Below are 15873 nucleotides of genomic sequence, written 5' to 3' on the forward strand. Positions count from 1 at the left end.
TTCAACACATCTTTCAGTCTAAGAAGTTCGAATTTACAATTCCAGTGTATAGTCTAAGGCGCTGGAATCGCTTTTATAGCAACATAAATTTCTTTTGTCGCATTCAGTTAAATGTATCAGTACAATTACATTTCTCGTTTTTTTTTTTAAATTTATCTAGATTTCGTTTTATTTAATTACATTTACTCAACTTTATAGGCCAACTAAAATCATTTTACGATATAAAATTTTGATTAATATTATTATAATTATTATATAATACATGTAGTAATTACATAATTAAATTCTTAATACAATACTTTATATAGTTTAGAAAAATTAGACAAAAGTAAATGGATATAGTGACAAAATAATAAAAAAAATCATTGAATTTCTTGTTTTATATGTTTAGTAAAAAGATTTTTAGCATTCCAATCGTAAAAATCCGCTACAGAGCATCCTCTGTTGTGAGTTGACGAAAGGGAATAAAATTGACTGTTTGCCAATATCTCAAAAACGGTTGATATTATGTTTAAAAATGGATGTTCCCTAGAATTTGTTTTTTATCCCCGCAGGAAAGATAAATTTATGCACGTTTTCAAGATTAACATGGAAAGTAAAAATTTTTGAAAATAAATATATAATATATTAAGTGAAATTATACAGATGTTATTTCCTTACAGATTTTTGTTTTATTGAGTTCCTTTATTGTTTTTAGAGTTACTTCAAAATTGGCTGTGTTGGAAGTGGCTTCGTTGATCAATTATACTGGAAATTCCGAGTTCATTCTCGATTTTGGAGTTGCCTTTTTCTTATTAATTAGATCTACTATCTACTACATAGTAAGACAAAAACCCAATTAATATTTACCCATAAAGAAAAAAATGAACTGAACAAGTTGAACAATTTAGATTCTTTGATAAAAGAAGATTGCAAAAGTGAAAATAATATTAAAACTAGAATAACAATAGGTAATATAGTTTTAATATTCTATTAAAAACTTTCTTTTAATAAATGTTTAATTGAAAGAAACAGTTTTTTCTAGGAAAATTTGGTTAACCTTGAGATAGGGTTTGTGAACTGTATCGTTGTAATGCACTTTGTACGGAAGAGAAACATTGACAGTAAGCACAACGGAAAAAGAAGCCTGAAAACATTTGTAATGTTGACATAAAGGAGACTGGAGAAGATTAGTAAATGGATAGAATGAACAATGAAGAATTAACAAAGAGAGGGAACGAGAATAAAATCATGGTCAGAACAATTCAGAGTAGGAATGGAAATTGACTAGAATACATCATTAAAGGAGACATATTGATTGAAACAGTGCTGAAAGGTTCAATCAAAGGTGCAAAAGAGAAAGGATGGAGAAACAAAAAAAAAAAATACATGCAATTTAAATGAAAATGGAAGCTACCAAAAACTGGAAATATAAGAAAATAGAGATGAGCAATAGATATGATATAAGAATAGAGAATGGGGCAAGGAACCTGCCTCAGAGCAGAATCTTATTAAGATTACTTAGTACTTCTTCATAAGTAATATGCAACTGTAAAAATATTACTTATTCGTAAGTGACCAAACCTGAAACAATGTTTAGTCTAATTAATTTTATTAAGAGCAGTGAATATACATCATACAGCATCTAAATATTAACAATAAATAATTTTTTTTTGTCAAAAAAAAAATGTATCGTTAAGTTCTGGATTTAAACGTAGCTACCTAAAGGAAAAATAATTTTATCAATAAGTTAATTGAACAAGCCTAGACAAAGAAAGTTGAGTTAAAATTTTGTGATCTGCGAGTTGAGATTTCAGGACAGTTCATGCGATCTAATTAAATAATAAATTAATAAATAATTCACTTTGTGGTATCCATCAACAACCCATGTCCTCTAGGTTAAATTTGAAAACAGCACCAGTAATTCACAAGAGCTCATTCTTGTCAGCAAATATGTTGATCATCAATTTATTTACAAATTATTGTTGTTTTGTTTGTTTTTTAGGTTGTTTACATATTTTAAATTATGTTTTTTTTTTTGTTTAGTAAATAAATTTCATTTATATTTTGAAGTAATTAAAAATTACCATAATTTTGAAGAATAAAAGAACAGTTTATCATATGTGTTCACTGTGGAATGTACCATGTAAAAAATAAAATACATTTGAATAAAGTGCAATGAACTCGAATTCTTCAATAAGGAAAGAAACACGAATGAAAAGGTTATGGCAGTTATTGTGACGTGTGGCAAAATAGTAACTAGTATGACAAGAGTTATGTTACAGTATACATAATAGTTGGTGGGGATCAGACTGTAAGTAGTCTTGCAACAAACGTTCCTCCTTGGTAGTTAGTACTGTGGGAAGACATGAGAGTTGGTGTGTCGTTATTTCTCTTGCTGGCCGGCGTGGCAGTTGAAGTTGCATATGGTATGTTATCTTCCGTTAAATTAACAAAGTTAGTGGTTTTATTTATAGCAGTAGAATACGTATATTTGTAATTAAAAACCGGTTTTCAATAAAATTATATTTTAATATTACAGTATTTTATATATATATATATATATATATATATATATATATATATATATATATATATATAATATAATTTTAATATGTAGTAATTATTAATATTATATACTGCAGTATTATATTTTATTATTTTTTATGTCAAAAATAAATCGTGTGTTATTACCCAATTTATTTAATAATAATAATTTCTTGCTCAACAGTTTTTTCTACAAAATTTAATGGAATAATAATTTTAAACAAGTTTTTTTATAACTGTTCTATGTTAATAAAGAGTAGACGATTCTTTAATGCCGGCCTCCGTGGCGCGAGTGGTAGCGTCGGAGGTCCCGGGTTCGAATCCCGGTCAGCTATGGCATTTTCACACGCTACAAATCATTCATTCATTTCATCATCTGAATCAATACATAACGGTGGTACCGAAGGTTAAAAATAAAAGATAATTTTTTTATGTTAAATTTAAACGAATTTTATTACATATTTATTATTATTTTGTTACGCAGTCTTAAAAAAATAATTAGTCTCATAATTACACCTGTTTAAAATGATTAAGATAATATTTTTAACGTTGTCAGCATGTTGAATCTACAATAAAAGATGTACAAAATTATTTTGCTTTACATTTACATAATCACCCGATTAAAAAAAAAAAAATTATTCAGGACATCTAATTAAAGTTGTATATGTAATTAATTACCTGAGTTTACTTTGTAAAATTGTCTATAACATATGTTTAATTTGCTTTTTCGCAATTTATTTTTTCAAAACAAGGAAGTTTCATCAAATAAATATAAAATTTAATAATCTTATAAATACACCCAAGTATTATCAATATGTAAATTCAGCATTTATTTATAAAATAAATAAACGAACATAATCTTATGTACAAATACAAATAATATTAAAAACAAATTAAAAATTTATAGGTGACAGTTTATCACAGGAACTGACTTATGTATAATGTTTCACGTTATAAACTGCGTATTTTTATACATAAAAAAATACAAAAACAGGGTATTTCTTATTATTCAATTTAACTGGTGAAAGCTACAGTTTGTAAATGTAAAAAAGCGTGCAGTATGAGAGTAATACGTAGACAAATGAATATTCAGTACATGTAACTTTTGTTAAGTTAAAATTTCTCTTTATTAATTTATCCTCATGGATCTTTTTTTAATCTTACGGTATGCTTTTTTTTAAATAATCATTTTAATATTAGTTTGAAATAAATTTACCAATAAATCTGAATTACGGTTATTATTAGAAGTTGCTTGGGATAAAAAAATAAACGATAAAAGTTTGTTAAAATTTATATGAGCGTGTAAAATTGCATATTTGCAGATATTTAAGAAAACAATTACAAACGTAGTTTGCAATTGTTACAGTCGTATACTAATTATAAATATATTGTTTAGTGAGAGATAAAAATTTGTTGTTTAATGCTTTAAATTTAACGTTTTAAAATTAAAAAAAGAAGAAAAACACAAATTGCATTTAAATTAATTTTTGCCGGTTTTATTCTTAAGTAAAGCGTAAAAAAGCCATATTTTATTAACTGTTAGACGTATTAACTACATTATTTTAATGTGGAAATGAAGAAAAACAAAATATGCAATAGTTGTTGCGTAGTAGCAGCAGAATATATTAAGTGATTAAATTCTAAGATGCTCTGTTCCTGCTGTTTTTTTTCTTTTGATTATTTCGCCTTCTTCAGAACGAGATATCTCCTTCTTCAGAAAGATTTTTTTTAATATCATATATCAGTCAAATTTTAAAACCCTAAAAACGATGTTACCACCTCATTTATTAAAAAAAAAAAAAACTAAACCTGGACAAAAAATAAAAAGCAGTTATAAATACTTTTTATTACTTATTAAATACTTATTATTTTACAGATTAATGCCATATTTGTAAGTATTTTTAAATTCTTAATTTTAGTAGTAATTTGACTGGTTTGATACTTTCCCTTCCTTTTTAGGTAAATTTCATAAGAAAGCTAGCTATTGCAATGGATACATGATTCGGCTTCTGTAAAATATCGATATATCACCCAGACCCCAAACCCACTGTCAGTTCAAAATTTTATATATATATTTCACTTTCTTGTGGACACGATAACTGCAGTAATTTTGCACCAATCACTTTCAAATTAATACATTAAATATAACCACCAAAAATCTCGGTCGAGTTCGTTAATAGGTAAAATCGGACCATGGGGCTGGAAATGGGGGGGGGGTTTCGAAAAAAAAACAAAATATCGTTATTATCTTTCTTATTAATTACAATATCTAATTCATTTAAAGTTCCTACTATCCTTTGAATAAGGGCCTGAAACATATCTTAAGTAAAGTTTTTTGATATCACCAACCATTGACCCAAGGGGTGGAAAAAATGGGGTTCGAAGACATCATACCTCCCTTAATAGACGCAGTATCGAATCGGTTTAAAGTGGTCTAAACTTTACCTCTAAACTTTACTTAAAACGTTTGTCTGAAACAGTTTTTGATATGACCAACCCTTACGAAAAGAGATGACCAAAATATTGCTGGAATTGTAAGAAGATGGAGCTTGTCGTATGCTAAACATGTGAAAATTTTTTCACATTCAACCTTTGTCGTATTAAATAAATTGAAGTTTTTCTTAACTTTAAGGTGCAAATCTATTTTATCCGACTACTTAGCACCGGTGAATCTACCTTCGCCTTCTGGCGTGCCGAAAGGGATTTTTTATTGTTAAGTGTAAAGCATTTAATTTAAAAATGATTGCTTCATCATCGTTCATCCTAAATTAATTGGCAATTTTATAATTTTATACAATTCGTAACGTCTATTATCGAATTAAACAATTATAAATTTCTAAATATTATGTGTCCCTCAAGCCTAGTTTTTCCTTTTCATGGATTCTGCTCAAAAATTCTCTCTTATATAATTTGTATTATTTGATTTTGTAATTTATTAATTCACCTATCTTTAAATCAAATTCCAAAAAGAAGATGGTTCTCAATTCATTAGTTCATCATGTGTTTTTTTTTTTTTTTTTTTTTTTTTTTTTTTAATATTCAAGTCTTATGCTTCGCCTAATAAGCCACTTTTTAAGAATTTCTTTTAATTTGAAGAGGAAATTCTATTGGCTGTTCCATTGTTATGAGTTTCCATATGATTTAAATAAGAAAACTTTTAATGAAAATCTACGTTGTCTTTTTTCATAGACAATTTTAAGCTTTAATTTTTCGATATCATTGGTTACTATCGATACGCATTACTAGTGTTACTTACTGTCAGTCCTGCTGTTCAGAATATTTTATTAAGAAGATTCAAGAAAATTAGTTGAACAATTATCTTTTAAAACTAATACGTATTCATACATTCTAAAACTTCTTACCTTACAATCCTAATCCAATTTTTCTGTATTCCACTTTTTATTTTTCAATATTTCTCCGCAGACTTTCTCATTCAATATATAAAAACATACGCATCAATTTAAGTAATTAATAAAAATATCCATTCCTCCGCAAAATAACTTTTGTATCGAAAATAAAAAGTGAGAAATTTACTCAAAACACGAAATATTGGTTTAGAAAAATTAAAAAAGATTTTTACAATTTTTTTTTTGTCTTCAGTCATTTGACTGGTTTTATGCAGCTCTCCAAGATTCCCTATCTAGTGCTAGTCGTTTTATTTCAGTATACCCTCTACATCCTACATCACTAACAATTTGTTTTACATATTCCAAACGTGACCTGCCTACACAATTTTTTCCTTCTACCTGTAATTCCAATATTAAAGCGACTATTCCAGGATGCCTTAGTATGTGGCCTATAAGTCTGTCTCTTCTTTTAACTATATTTTTCCAAATGCTTCTTTCTTCATCTATTTGCCGCAATACCTCTTCATTTGTCACTTTATCCACCCATCTGATTTTTAACATTCTCCTATAGCACCACATTTCAAAAGCTTCTAATCTTTTCTTCTCAGATACTCCGATCGTCCAAGTTTCACTTCCATATAAAGCGACACTCCAAACATACACTTTCAAAATCTTTTCCTGACATTTAAATTCATTTTTGATGTAAACAAATTATATTTCTTACTGAAGGCTCGTTTAGCTTGTGCTATTCGGCATTTTATATCGCTCCTGCTTCGTCCATCTTTAGTAATTTTACTTCCCAAATAACAAAATTCTTCTACCTCCATAATCTTTTCTCCTCCTATTTTCACATTCAGCGGTCCATCTTTGTTATTTCTACTACATTTCATTACTTTTGTTTTGTTCTTGTTTATTTTCATGCGATAGTTCTTGCATAGGACTTCATCTATGCCGTTCATTGTTTCTTCTAAATCCTTTTTACTCTGGGCTAGAATTACTATATCATCAGCAAATCGTAGCATCTTTATCTTTTCACCTTGTACTGTTACTCCGAATCTAAATTGTTCTTTAACATCATTAACTGCTAGTTCCATGTAAAGATTAAAAAGTAACGGAGATAGGAAACATCCTTGTCGGACTCCCTTTCTTATTAGGGCTTCTTTCTTATGTTCTTCAATTGTTACTTTTGCTGTTTGGTTCCTGTACATGTTAGCAATTGTTCTTCTATCTCTGTATTTGAACCCTAATTTTTTTAAAATGCTGAACATTTTATTTCAGTCTACGTTATCGAATGCCTTTTCTAGGTCTATAAACGCCAAGTATGTTGATTTGTTTTTCTTTAATCTTCCTTCTACTGTTAATCTGAGGCCTAAAATTGCTTCCCTTATCCCTATACTTTTCCTGAAACCAAATTGATCTTCTCCTAACACTTCTTCCACTCTCCTCTCAATTCTTCTGTATAGAATTCTAGTTAAGATTTTTGATGCATGACTAGTTAAACTAATTGTTCTGTATTCTTCACATTTATCTGCCCCTGTTTTTTTTATTTTTACAATAAAAAGAAAATTTCTAGAAACATTTTGGCATGTATATACCGTCAATTAAGCCATAAATGTAATTATAAAAAGAAAAAGTAAATGTACCATTAAAAAGAAATTTGTAATTACCGTTATTATTATGTTAATTACCAGGATTACTAAGTTTTAAATTCTGTCGAAAAAATAGATTTAGATCACTAGTTTCGAAGATTCCTCTTTTCATGTAAAGCTAGAGATAATCCTGTAGTAAGGATATTCTTCATTATTTAAGTTGAACTTTTTAAACAAAAAAATATATTGTCTAATACATTATGTAATAAATAAAATTATTTTTCAAATCATTGCTTGTACGAGAATAAATATCGCTCAATGATGTTTCTCAATGATGTTTCAAATGATCGCTCAAACATGTCATTTCGACATCTAAACTATTTTTGATATGAAAATTAAAAAAAAATAGTGGGAAAATTTTGAATAAAAAAATAATACATATTTTCAAAATAATACTACATACTCAAAAACATATTACCTCATTTCCGCTAGCTAATTGTTTACTTTTTTTTGTATTGCCTATACCTCATTTTTATCAAAGCGTGGGTTTGCTGGATATAAGTTTTAGTAAATCCTTTTTATAGAAATAGATTTCTGGTAGATTTATCTGAGGTTTTAAATAAAAATAAAAGCAAAATAACCATTTTACAATACATAATTTTAAAATAAAAACATTAAAAAATAACTGAAACTATTTACTAAAAATTACTAACTATTTACCAACAAATTTGTAATATATATTCCGAAGTAAAGAAATCCTAAATTATTATCATTATTTTTTTAATTTCGATTTCTTGTAACTGACGGTAGGATTAACTGAAAATGTTTGTTTTTAATTTAATTGTTTTTCAAAATTTTAAAGAAATCACGAATATAATTTTTATATTTTTATTTTTTTTTAGTCAGTATTATGTTTTAATTATTTATTTATTTATCGTTTTAAATTACACATGAATTGTAACGATCGGTTAATTTAAATTTAAAAAAAAAAACAAATTAATGTTACTTATTATAAAAATAAAATAATAATATAGTCACAGCTGGTTACAATAACATTATGTATTATTATTAGTATCATAGTGTTTTTTTACATTAAATCATTAGATTTTTTATTAAATTAAATGTGATAGTGTTATTCACAAACAGTTTTGTATATATATTTTTTTTATTATAACGACACAGCAACTTTACAATCTGTTCAGCAAGATAATTGAAAAATAAGTAAATAAGATCTATTTGAACAAACATTAAGTAGTCACAGACCCAGCGGTTGGTGACAACGATAACAACGAAATAAAGAAATGAAATAGAAGAGCACTCCGTACAGCCAGATCATAAAATCCAATTGAAACGTTAAGGCAAACCAAGAATATTGTTTTGAGCAATCTTGTAAAATCTCTGATCGTGATTTGGATCGCCAAATAATTCGGGTGCCGATCGAAACAATTTTTATAACTTAAGCTGACCATAGAGATTTCCTGCCAAACGGTTCGCAATTCAAGATCATTATGTATGAGGCCATTGCTTATGTACCAGGGTATGTTTAATGTTTAGCATTGTTCGCAGTGCTTTTGTCTGGTAGCGTTCAAGTGTCAATACTGGAGTTGCACGCTGTACCTCACAATTCAAGCCCGTAAGTCCAAACAGGCTTCAAAACTGATTTATAAATCAATAATTTATTTTCTATTGAAAACCGAGATCTATGTCTTATCAGCTTGAGATCCAACTTTTTCCGCTTAGATTTGATATGTTTCGCCCAAGTAAGCTGTCGGTCAAAATGAAAACTCAATATTTTCAGTCCTGAGATCTCGGAATCGGAATATTGAAGATAGAAATAGGAGGACAGTGTTCCTTACGAACGGTGAACGTGACGTGCTTTGATTTTGTTTTTTTTTAATTTTTATTTTACATGTAAGCCGCGATTCGAGGAGAGTGATATAATCTTAAATAAAACGAGACGCAATAGCCGGATATTTGTGGAAAGCAAGAATTGCAGTATCGTTAGCAAATGTTGCAACTGTTGTATCTTCTGTAATTGGTAAGTCATCCGTAAACAGAAAATACAAGATGGGTCCGAGAACGCTTCCTTGAGGTACCCTTGATTTTATAAGGAACAAATCCGTCAAAACCTCTCCTTTTTTTACCTGTATTCTAGGTAAAATTTTATCACTACGTAGAAAATATGCAGTAAAACCTTTTTCAGTTTATTGAGCTCCCCTTCATGCCAATCCTTGTCAAAAGCCTGATTGACATCGAGGAAAACCGCTGAACATTACTTTTTCTCGTCTAGAGTATGATTTATGCATAGTTTTGTATATGAATACGATTTTTATTTAATCCATTGTAATAATCTCTCATTCAAAATAAGTGTGTGACATACTATTTATCGCTAACAAGGACGTAATTTGTTTAATAATGAAAATAGATTATATTGTCTTTCATCACGACACAAACATATTAATAAAATTAATTATATAAATTTGAGGCATTTATGCAGTAATTTAAGGATAAAATATATTTTTTTGGAAGTAAAATTTTCTTTAATAAGAATAATTAACCTGTCTTAGTACTTAAATAATAAAGAAATCTATATTTGTACCCATGATAAATTACTGTTTTTATTCAGTATTATTATAAAATAATGAAGGTTACTTCCTATTTTATAACATTAAAATTACAAGGACAATAAAATTTACTGCAATGAAATTATCTATTACAACTCAAAATACAATACAATTATATATAATTTAGCTATCCTAAGGCGCAAAAGGTGCAAAAAGTGTACTTTTTATTGATATTCAACATTCCTATTTATGATAAATCTGAAAAGTTTTTGAAAAATCTAAAAATTAAAAAAATCATGAACTGTTCCCACCAATTTTAAAAATTCATAATAAATTTATTTTATAAAGAGTAATATATTTTATTTTTGCTTGTTTTTAGTAAGTAAATTTCAAAGAATATATTATTTAAAAGTAACTAATTCATCTTTTTTTTTTAAATGGTAAATTTAAAATTCAGTTTTTTTTTTTTTAAGTTAATATTCAGCTTGTGTAGCGAGTAGTAGTTTCATCATATTAATTCTATTCTGCAAACTAAATCTACTGTCTTATCAACCTACATACAGATACCATGCACGCAAATACCATGTTAGCATAAAACGGAAATTATTATAGAATTGACAGAAAGTAGTTGTATACTTTAATCAACAGATCCTCAAAGCTTCCATTGCATCGTCTAAAATATATAAATCCTTTCTGCGATTTATTTCGTCATATGCAAATCAAATATCTATGATACTGCTAAACCAAGATTAAGAGATGAAATTAAAGCATGCCAATTATAGTTTTATGATGTATAAACTGTAAATTTTTATGTATATATATATATATACACACACAGATGAAATACAATGATATAAAAGTCTCATATTTAAACGGTGTCTTCTTGTAATTATACAAACAATTGAAAATTTTCGCAAAAATAATAATTTATAACGTACGAAACACATGTCTAACCTCTATTTCCACGCTCCAACGTTGTTTAATGGAGTAGAAACAAGAAATAAAAGTAAATATAAACACAATTTTCGTTTCTTTAATTAATTTTCTTTTATTCGTTGTAGTAACACTATTAACTTACGGTATTCTCTAAGCATATTACGTCATTTAAATTATCAATTTACTAGCTATTTTCGTATTAAATATTCTTTAAATAAATAATATAAAATAAAAGTAAAAAATTCCAAACGTATTAATAGAATTATTATAAAACTCGAAATTTTTATTTTTGAATGGAATTTAAAGATTCATTTATAGAAAATTTTGAAAAAATTATAATAGAAAAATCTTTATTATTCAACTTAAGCATTTTACATTATGGGTTGAGTTTTATAAAAATTAAACGATGGGAGTTTTGAGTTATTACGAAGAAACCATTATGAAAAAGTAAAGATTAAAATGAATTGTTTGATATGTGAAAATACACTTGTTGAACACAATTACCGACTGACTTACCGTAGTTTTTATAAAATTGGTTTCAAATTAAACTAAAAAACAAAATATATATAGTATATGAGTATGTCGGTTAAAGAATAAATGAATAAACTTTAAAACAATGAGTAGTATATTACAAAGTGTAATATTTATTCACATTTGTATTAGCAATCAATGTGCTTGATAACAGCAGGGTCGTCCGAAGGTTGAAACGTTCCATTTGCTTGGCTTAGGGGCTACTGAATGACAGTTTGATAAATGACAACGTCAGATCTAGTGATATTATTCTTGTTTAGTTTATTTCTTTATTTTTCTTTTGATTATTTATTTGTTTATTGATTTTTTATTTAATAATATTTTTATTTTTTTTATGGACTATGAGGTGTTGGCAGAAGTATTTTCTTCTAATGGACTTTAAGATTACTGCTTATTAATAACTATTATTATGAATTATTTATTATGGGAGTTCCTTAAGAACCCCCTTTCATGTGCTTCTCATCAAACGATTTATTTATGGTTCCACTTAACGAACCCGTTGTAAATATACTGGTTGTAGAACATTAAAACAAAAATTTATATTACAGAAAAATAATAGCTGAAAAATTTGAACAATGAGAAGTAATCAAGAAAATGTTAATAATATATCATTAAACTAAATATAAACTAATAAAATGCAAGATCTATTGGTAAAAGATCTTTATCTGAAGAACTCAGTTATAATTGGAAGAATTTATATCAGCTTCATATAAAGTCGCTTACGTGTTTTATTTCAAACAAATCGAGCATATTTATACTTATAAAGGATAAAGATTTGTATCAAAATATCAAAATAATAATAATAATAATAATAATATATATATATATATATATATATATATATATATATATATATATATATAAACACAATGAATTTTTGAAAAATAAAATTGATTCTTGTTATAGCAGCTACTTTTACTGAATTTATAGTTTCTTTTAAACTGATACGGGGGTTATACGGGGAAAACCCGTTCACAACCAAGAATTAAATAAATGAATGCTATATATAAAAAAATTGAAAAAAAAAAGTTTTTTAAAAATTTACATGTTGCACGATATAATTTTATTTTTAAGGTAACATATAGATAAATCTTATCTACAATATTCGTTTATACTGTTTCATTTTCATAAAGTGGTATTTATATATATATATATATATATAAGAATTTTAACTGCTCTTTTAATATTTCATAAGAAAATAATTAAAATCATAAATACAATAATATATATAATAATAATAACAATAATTTTGAGGAGTTAAACATTTAAGCTCTATTCAATTTCCTTAAAATTTAACAGCACCAATGTCAGCTTATTTAACACACTTGTAAATATTATCATCAGTTAATTTTACTAAAGTTTTATTTTTAAACAAATTTGTCACTCATATTCTGGTTTTCCGGTTTGGTAATGCATAGGTAGATTATCTTATATTTACACGTGTATACATCTACAAAACTTAATAATTTATAAAAATTATTCGTCCTTGAGCTCTGTGTTTATTTTCTCTTTGTAATCAGTTTAGCCGGCTCAATAAATTCTGAAGATTACAGATTGCATAATAATATTTTTTTTCTTGATTTATTCTGGTTTTTTCCCACAGAATTTTTTTCCTTAGGACTTATAAATGCATCCATCTTAAAAATTATTTACATAATTATGTAATATTATTTAAATAATGTTTGTCTTGTTTTCCGGTAATCTTCATTCCTTGTACTCTCTGAACTGTTCACTTAATTTAAAACTTTAACTTAGTTTTCAATCTTATTTGAAAAATTAAATTCGTATTTTAATTTTTGTTCCTCTTATATGTGTTTATGCTGTACTTAACTCTCTGTCAATTAAGCGGTGTAACTTTATAGTCTAAGAGACTTAGTTCACTTCCAAAAATACCAGTCAGTTTTAAAAATATCTAATTTCCTGTTTTACCCTTGTTATGGAAAGAGGGAATACAGAGGTGTTCTGTTGTTGGATCCAAATATAATATTGCACAATAGTATAAACTCATCAAAATTATGTTGATATTAAGACGTAAAAGCGACTAGTTATGTACAAAAATTTTATGTACGTTAAAAATCATAATAAAGCTAATTTCGTTTGCTTAAAAAATTCCTAATTTCGTAATTCAGTATCCCAACTTATATACAACATTCTTCATTAAAACTATATGTCCATAATTTCCATTCATTATAGCTAAACCTTTTGCTTTTTATTTTTTAACGCTACATTTCTTTTAAAACGCTAATCTTCATGTAAATAATAATTTTAATTATATTATCTAAAAAATATTTAAAATTAATTCTAACAGAAGAATTAATCTGACCTTGATTGTCTTATGATAGTCTACTTTTGATATGACGTATCATTCACTCATATATTTTTAATTTATTATCCAAATCTTAATTTAATTTTCTTACTTTAATTCTTATTTTACACAAAATTAATGTTTATGATAATTGAATGTATTTTTAGCATTATAATGTGTTTCATTTTTTCTTTACTCTTCTTCTTGTTTGATCTGAGTTTCTCTCAGAACAATAACTGCATACAATAATTCTTCTTTTATTTCTCTTGAACTGGATTTTTTTCTTTTTTATTAGGCTATATTACCTTTATCACGGTTATCTTATTTTTATGTAGATAACCTTTCTTCCACTGTATTTCAAAAATAAATAAATCTTTTTAAAAATGTTAATCAATTCATTTTATAGAATCCTTTCTAATATGTGTTAATAATTCCACTGATATATTTTTTTTTAATATTCTAAACTTATCTTTACGAGATTATTAACTGGAAACAATGCACGTAAATATTCATAAAAAATAAATTAAAATGTACAAAGTTTAACTTTCTTGAACTTTCATGTATATGTGTAATTTAATAATATAAATTTATAGTAGAGAAATAATTATGTTAATAGCTTAATCTTATAATGATGTATATTAATTTCAAGGTAATGTAATGAAGAAAAACGAAATAAAAATTAATAATATTTTTGAATTTAACCAAAAGTCTGTGTTACAATTGTAATATATATTTTCAATGCAAAAATTCGACCTCCATGGTTTACAGATAGAGTATTTCATTCTGAAGATTGGGTTCAAATTCAGGTCAAGGTGCTTAAAAATGTATTACAATATTATAAAATAATATATTATAATATATTATTTTCATGTGCTTAAAAATTCTTTTCACACAAAATAAATTTTCCATGTACGTAATGAATCAAATCATCAAAAAGTTTTATAAGTTAAAAAATATATTAAAAATATAAATAACAATAAAAATACATGCTTTAAACTAATTTTATAATTTTAATACTTATGGAAAAAGAAAAAAAAATTAGCATAAAAACAAAGAAAATCTGATGTGGGCGCCACATACTTGTACGCCTATTACATTACATATACACATTTTTTTAATATGAAAAGTACATAAAATTTTATTTCATTAATAACTTTTGATATTTTTTTATTACTATTGAATTATTATTTATCGTAAAATTTTTTATAACAGAGGTAAATAATGTATTTAAACTATAAAAAAAGTTAAAAAAAAGGAAATGAAGTCGGATTCGAACCGATGTGCCTTCTCCTTCTAAGATCCAAAATTTCATTAATTAAAATTTCATTTAGCTATAACTGGAACCAATGAAAATAAGTACCAGTTATGATATGTAGTTGAGAAGCTCTGAATGAGGGCTTATCACTGCACTTAAGAAAAGGTCAAAAATCCAAATATTTTTGGTTTTGGGCTTTTTGGACACTTTAGATCCAGTCGATTGCAATCAAGAAGTAGTTTAATATAGATATTCTAAATCCTTCAGTTCTTCAGGAAAGTAATAGTTATTCTAGCTATATTCGCCGGGAAGTAAAACCGATTAAAGCTTTTAAAAGTAAAACTGTATAAAAGATAACTGTTTAATGATAGAATCTAGTAAAGGCAATGTATTACATTTATACATTATATATTTATTTTTTATATTTACTATTATGATGTATTACCTTAATATTATTTCATGCATTTTTATTTTGAATCATTAATATAGCTTTAATCACACCTATTTTTTAGCTAATTATTGAGTATTTTTAAATGCACCTCTTAATCAAGGTTTTACTACGGTTTCCGTTAATCTATCCAAAAATTCTGGGGCAGATTTTTTATCCGTAGAGCGCATTCCTGACGTGATCTATATGATGTAAAAAATTGCATAATGCATTGATCAAGATAAAAGATTTCTTTCTTTATTCTGCCTTCAAAAAAATAATAAAAAGATTTTATAACTAAGTAAAAAAAAAAATACAAATAAAATTTTTATCAATTTTTACAACAATTTTTAATATTTTCTTATAATGTTTTTTCGTTTTTTTATTATTTTT

General features: G+C 26.2%; 1 protein-coding gene across 1 annotated transcript in view; it reads left to right on the plus strand.

Annotated features, from left to right (window-relative positions):
- Positions 1 to 2250: 2250 nt before the first annotated feature.
- Positions 2251 to 15873, plus strand: part of LOC142322382 (alkaline phosphatase-like) — a 73873-nt gene continuing 60250 nt past the window's right edge. The window contains exon 1 of the mRNA XM_075361404.1: positions 2251 to 2408. Within this exon, the coding sequence (XP_075217519.1) occupies positions 2348 to 2408 (61 nt within the window). The 5' untranslated portion in view covers positions 2251 to 2347. The remainder of the gene's footprint in view (positions 2409 to 15873) is intronic.

This window comes from Lycorma delicatula, chromosome 3, assembly GCF_047948215.1.
Source record: "Lycorma delicatula isolate Av1 chromosome 3, ASM4794821v1, whole genome shotgun sequence".
In the NCBI taxonomy this organism is placed as follows: domain Eukaryota; kingdom Metazoa; phylum Arthropoda; class Insecta; order Hemiptera; family Fulgoridae; genus Lycorma; species Lycorma delicatula.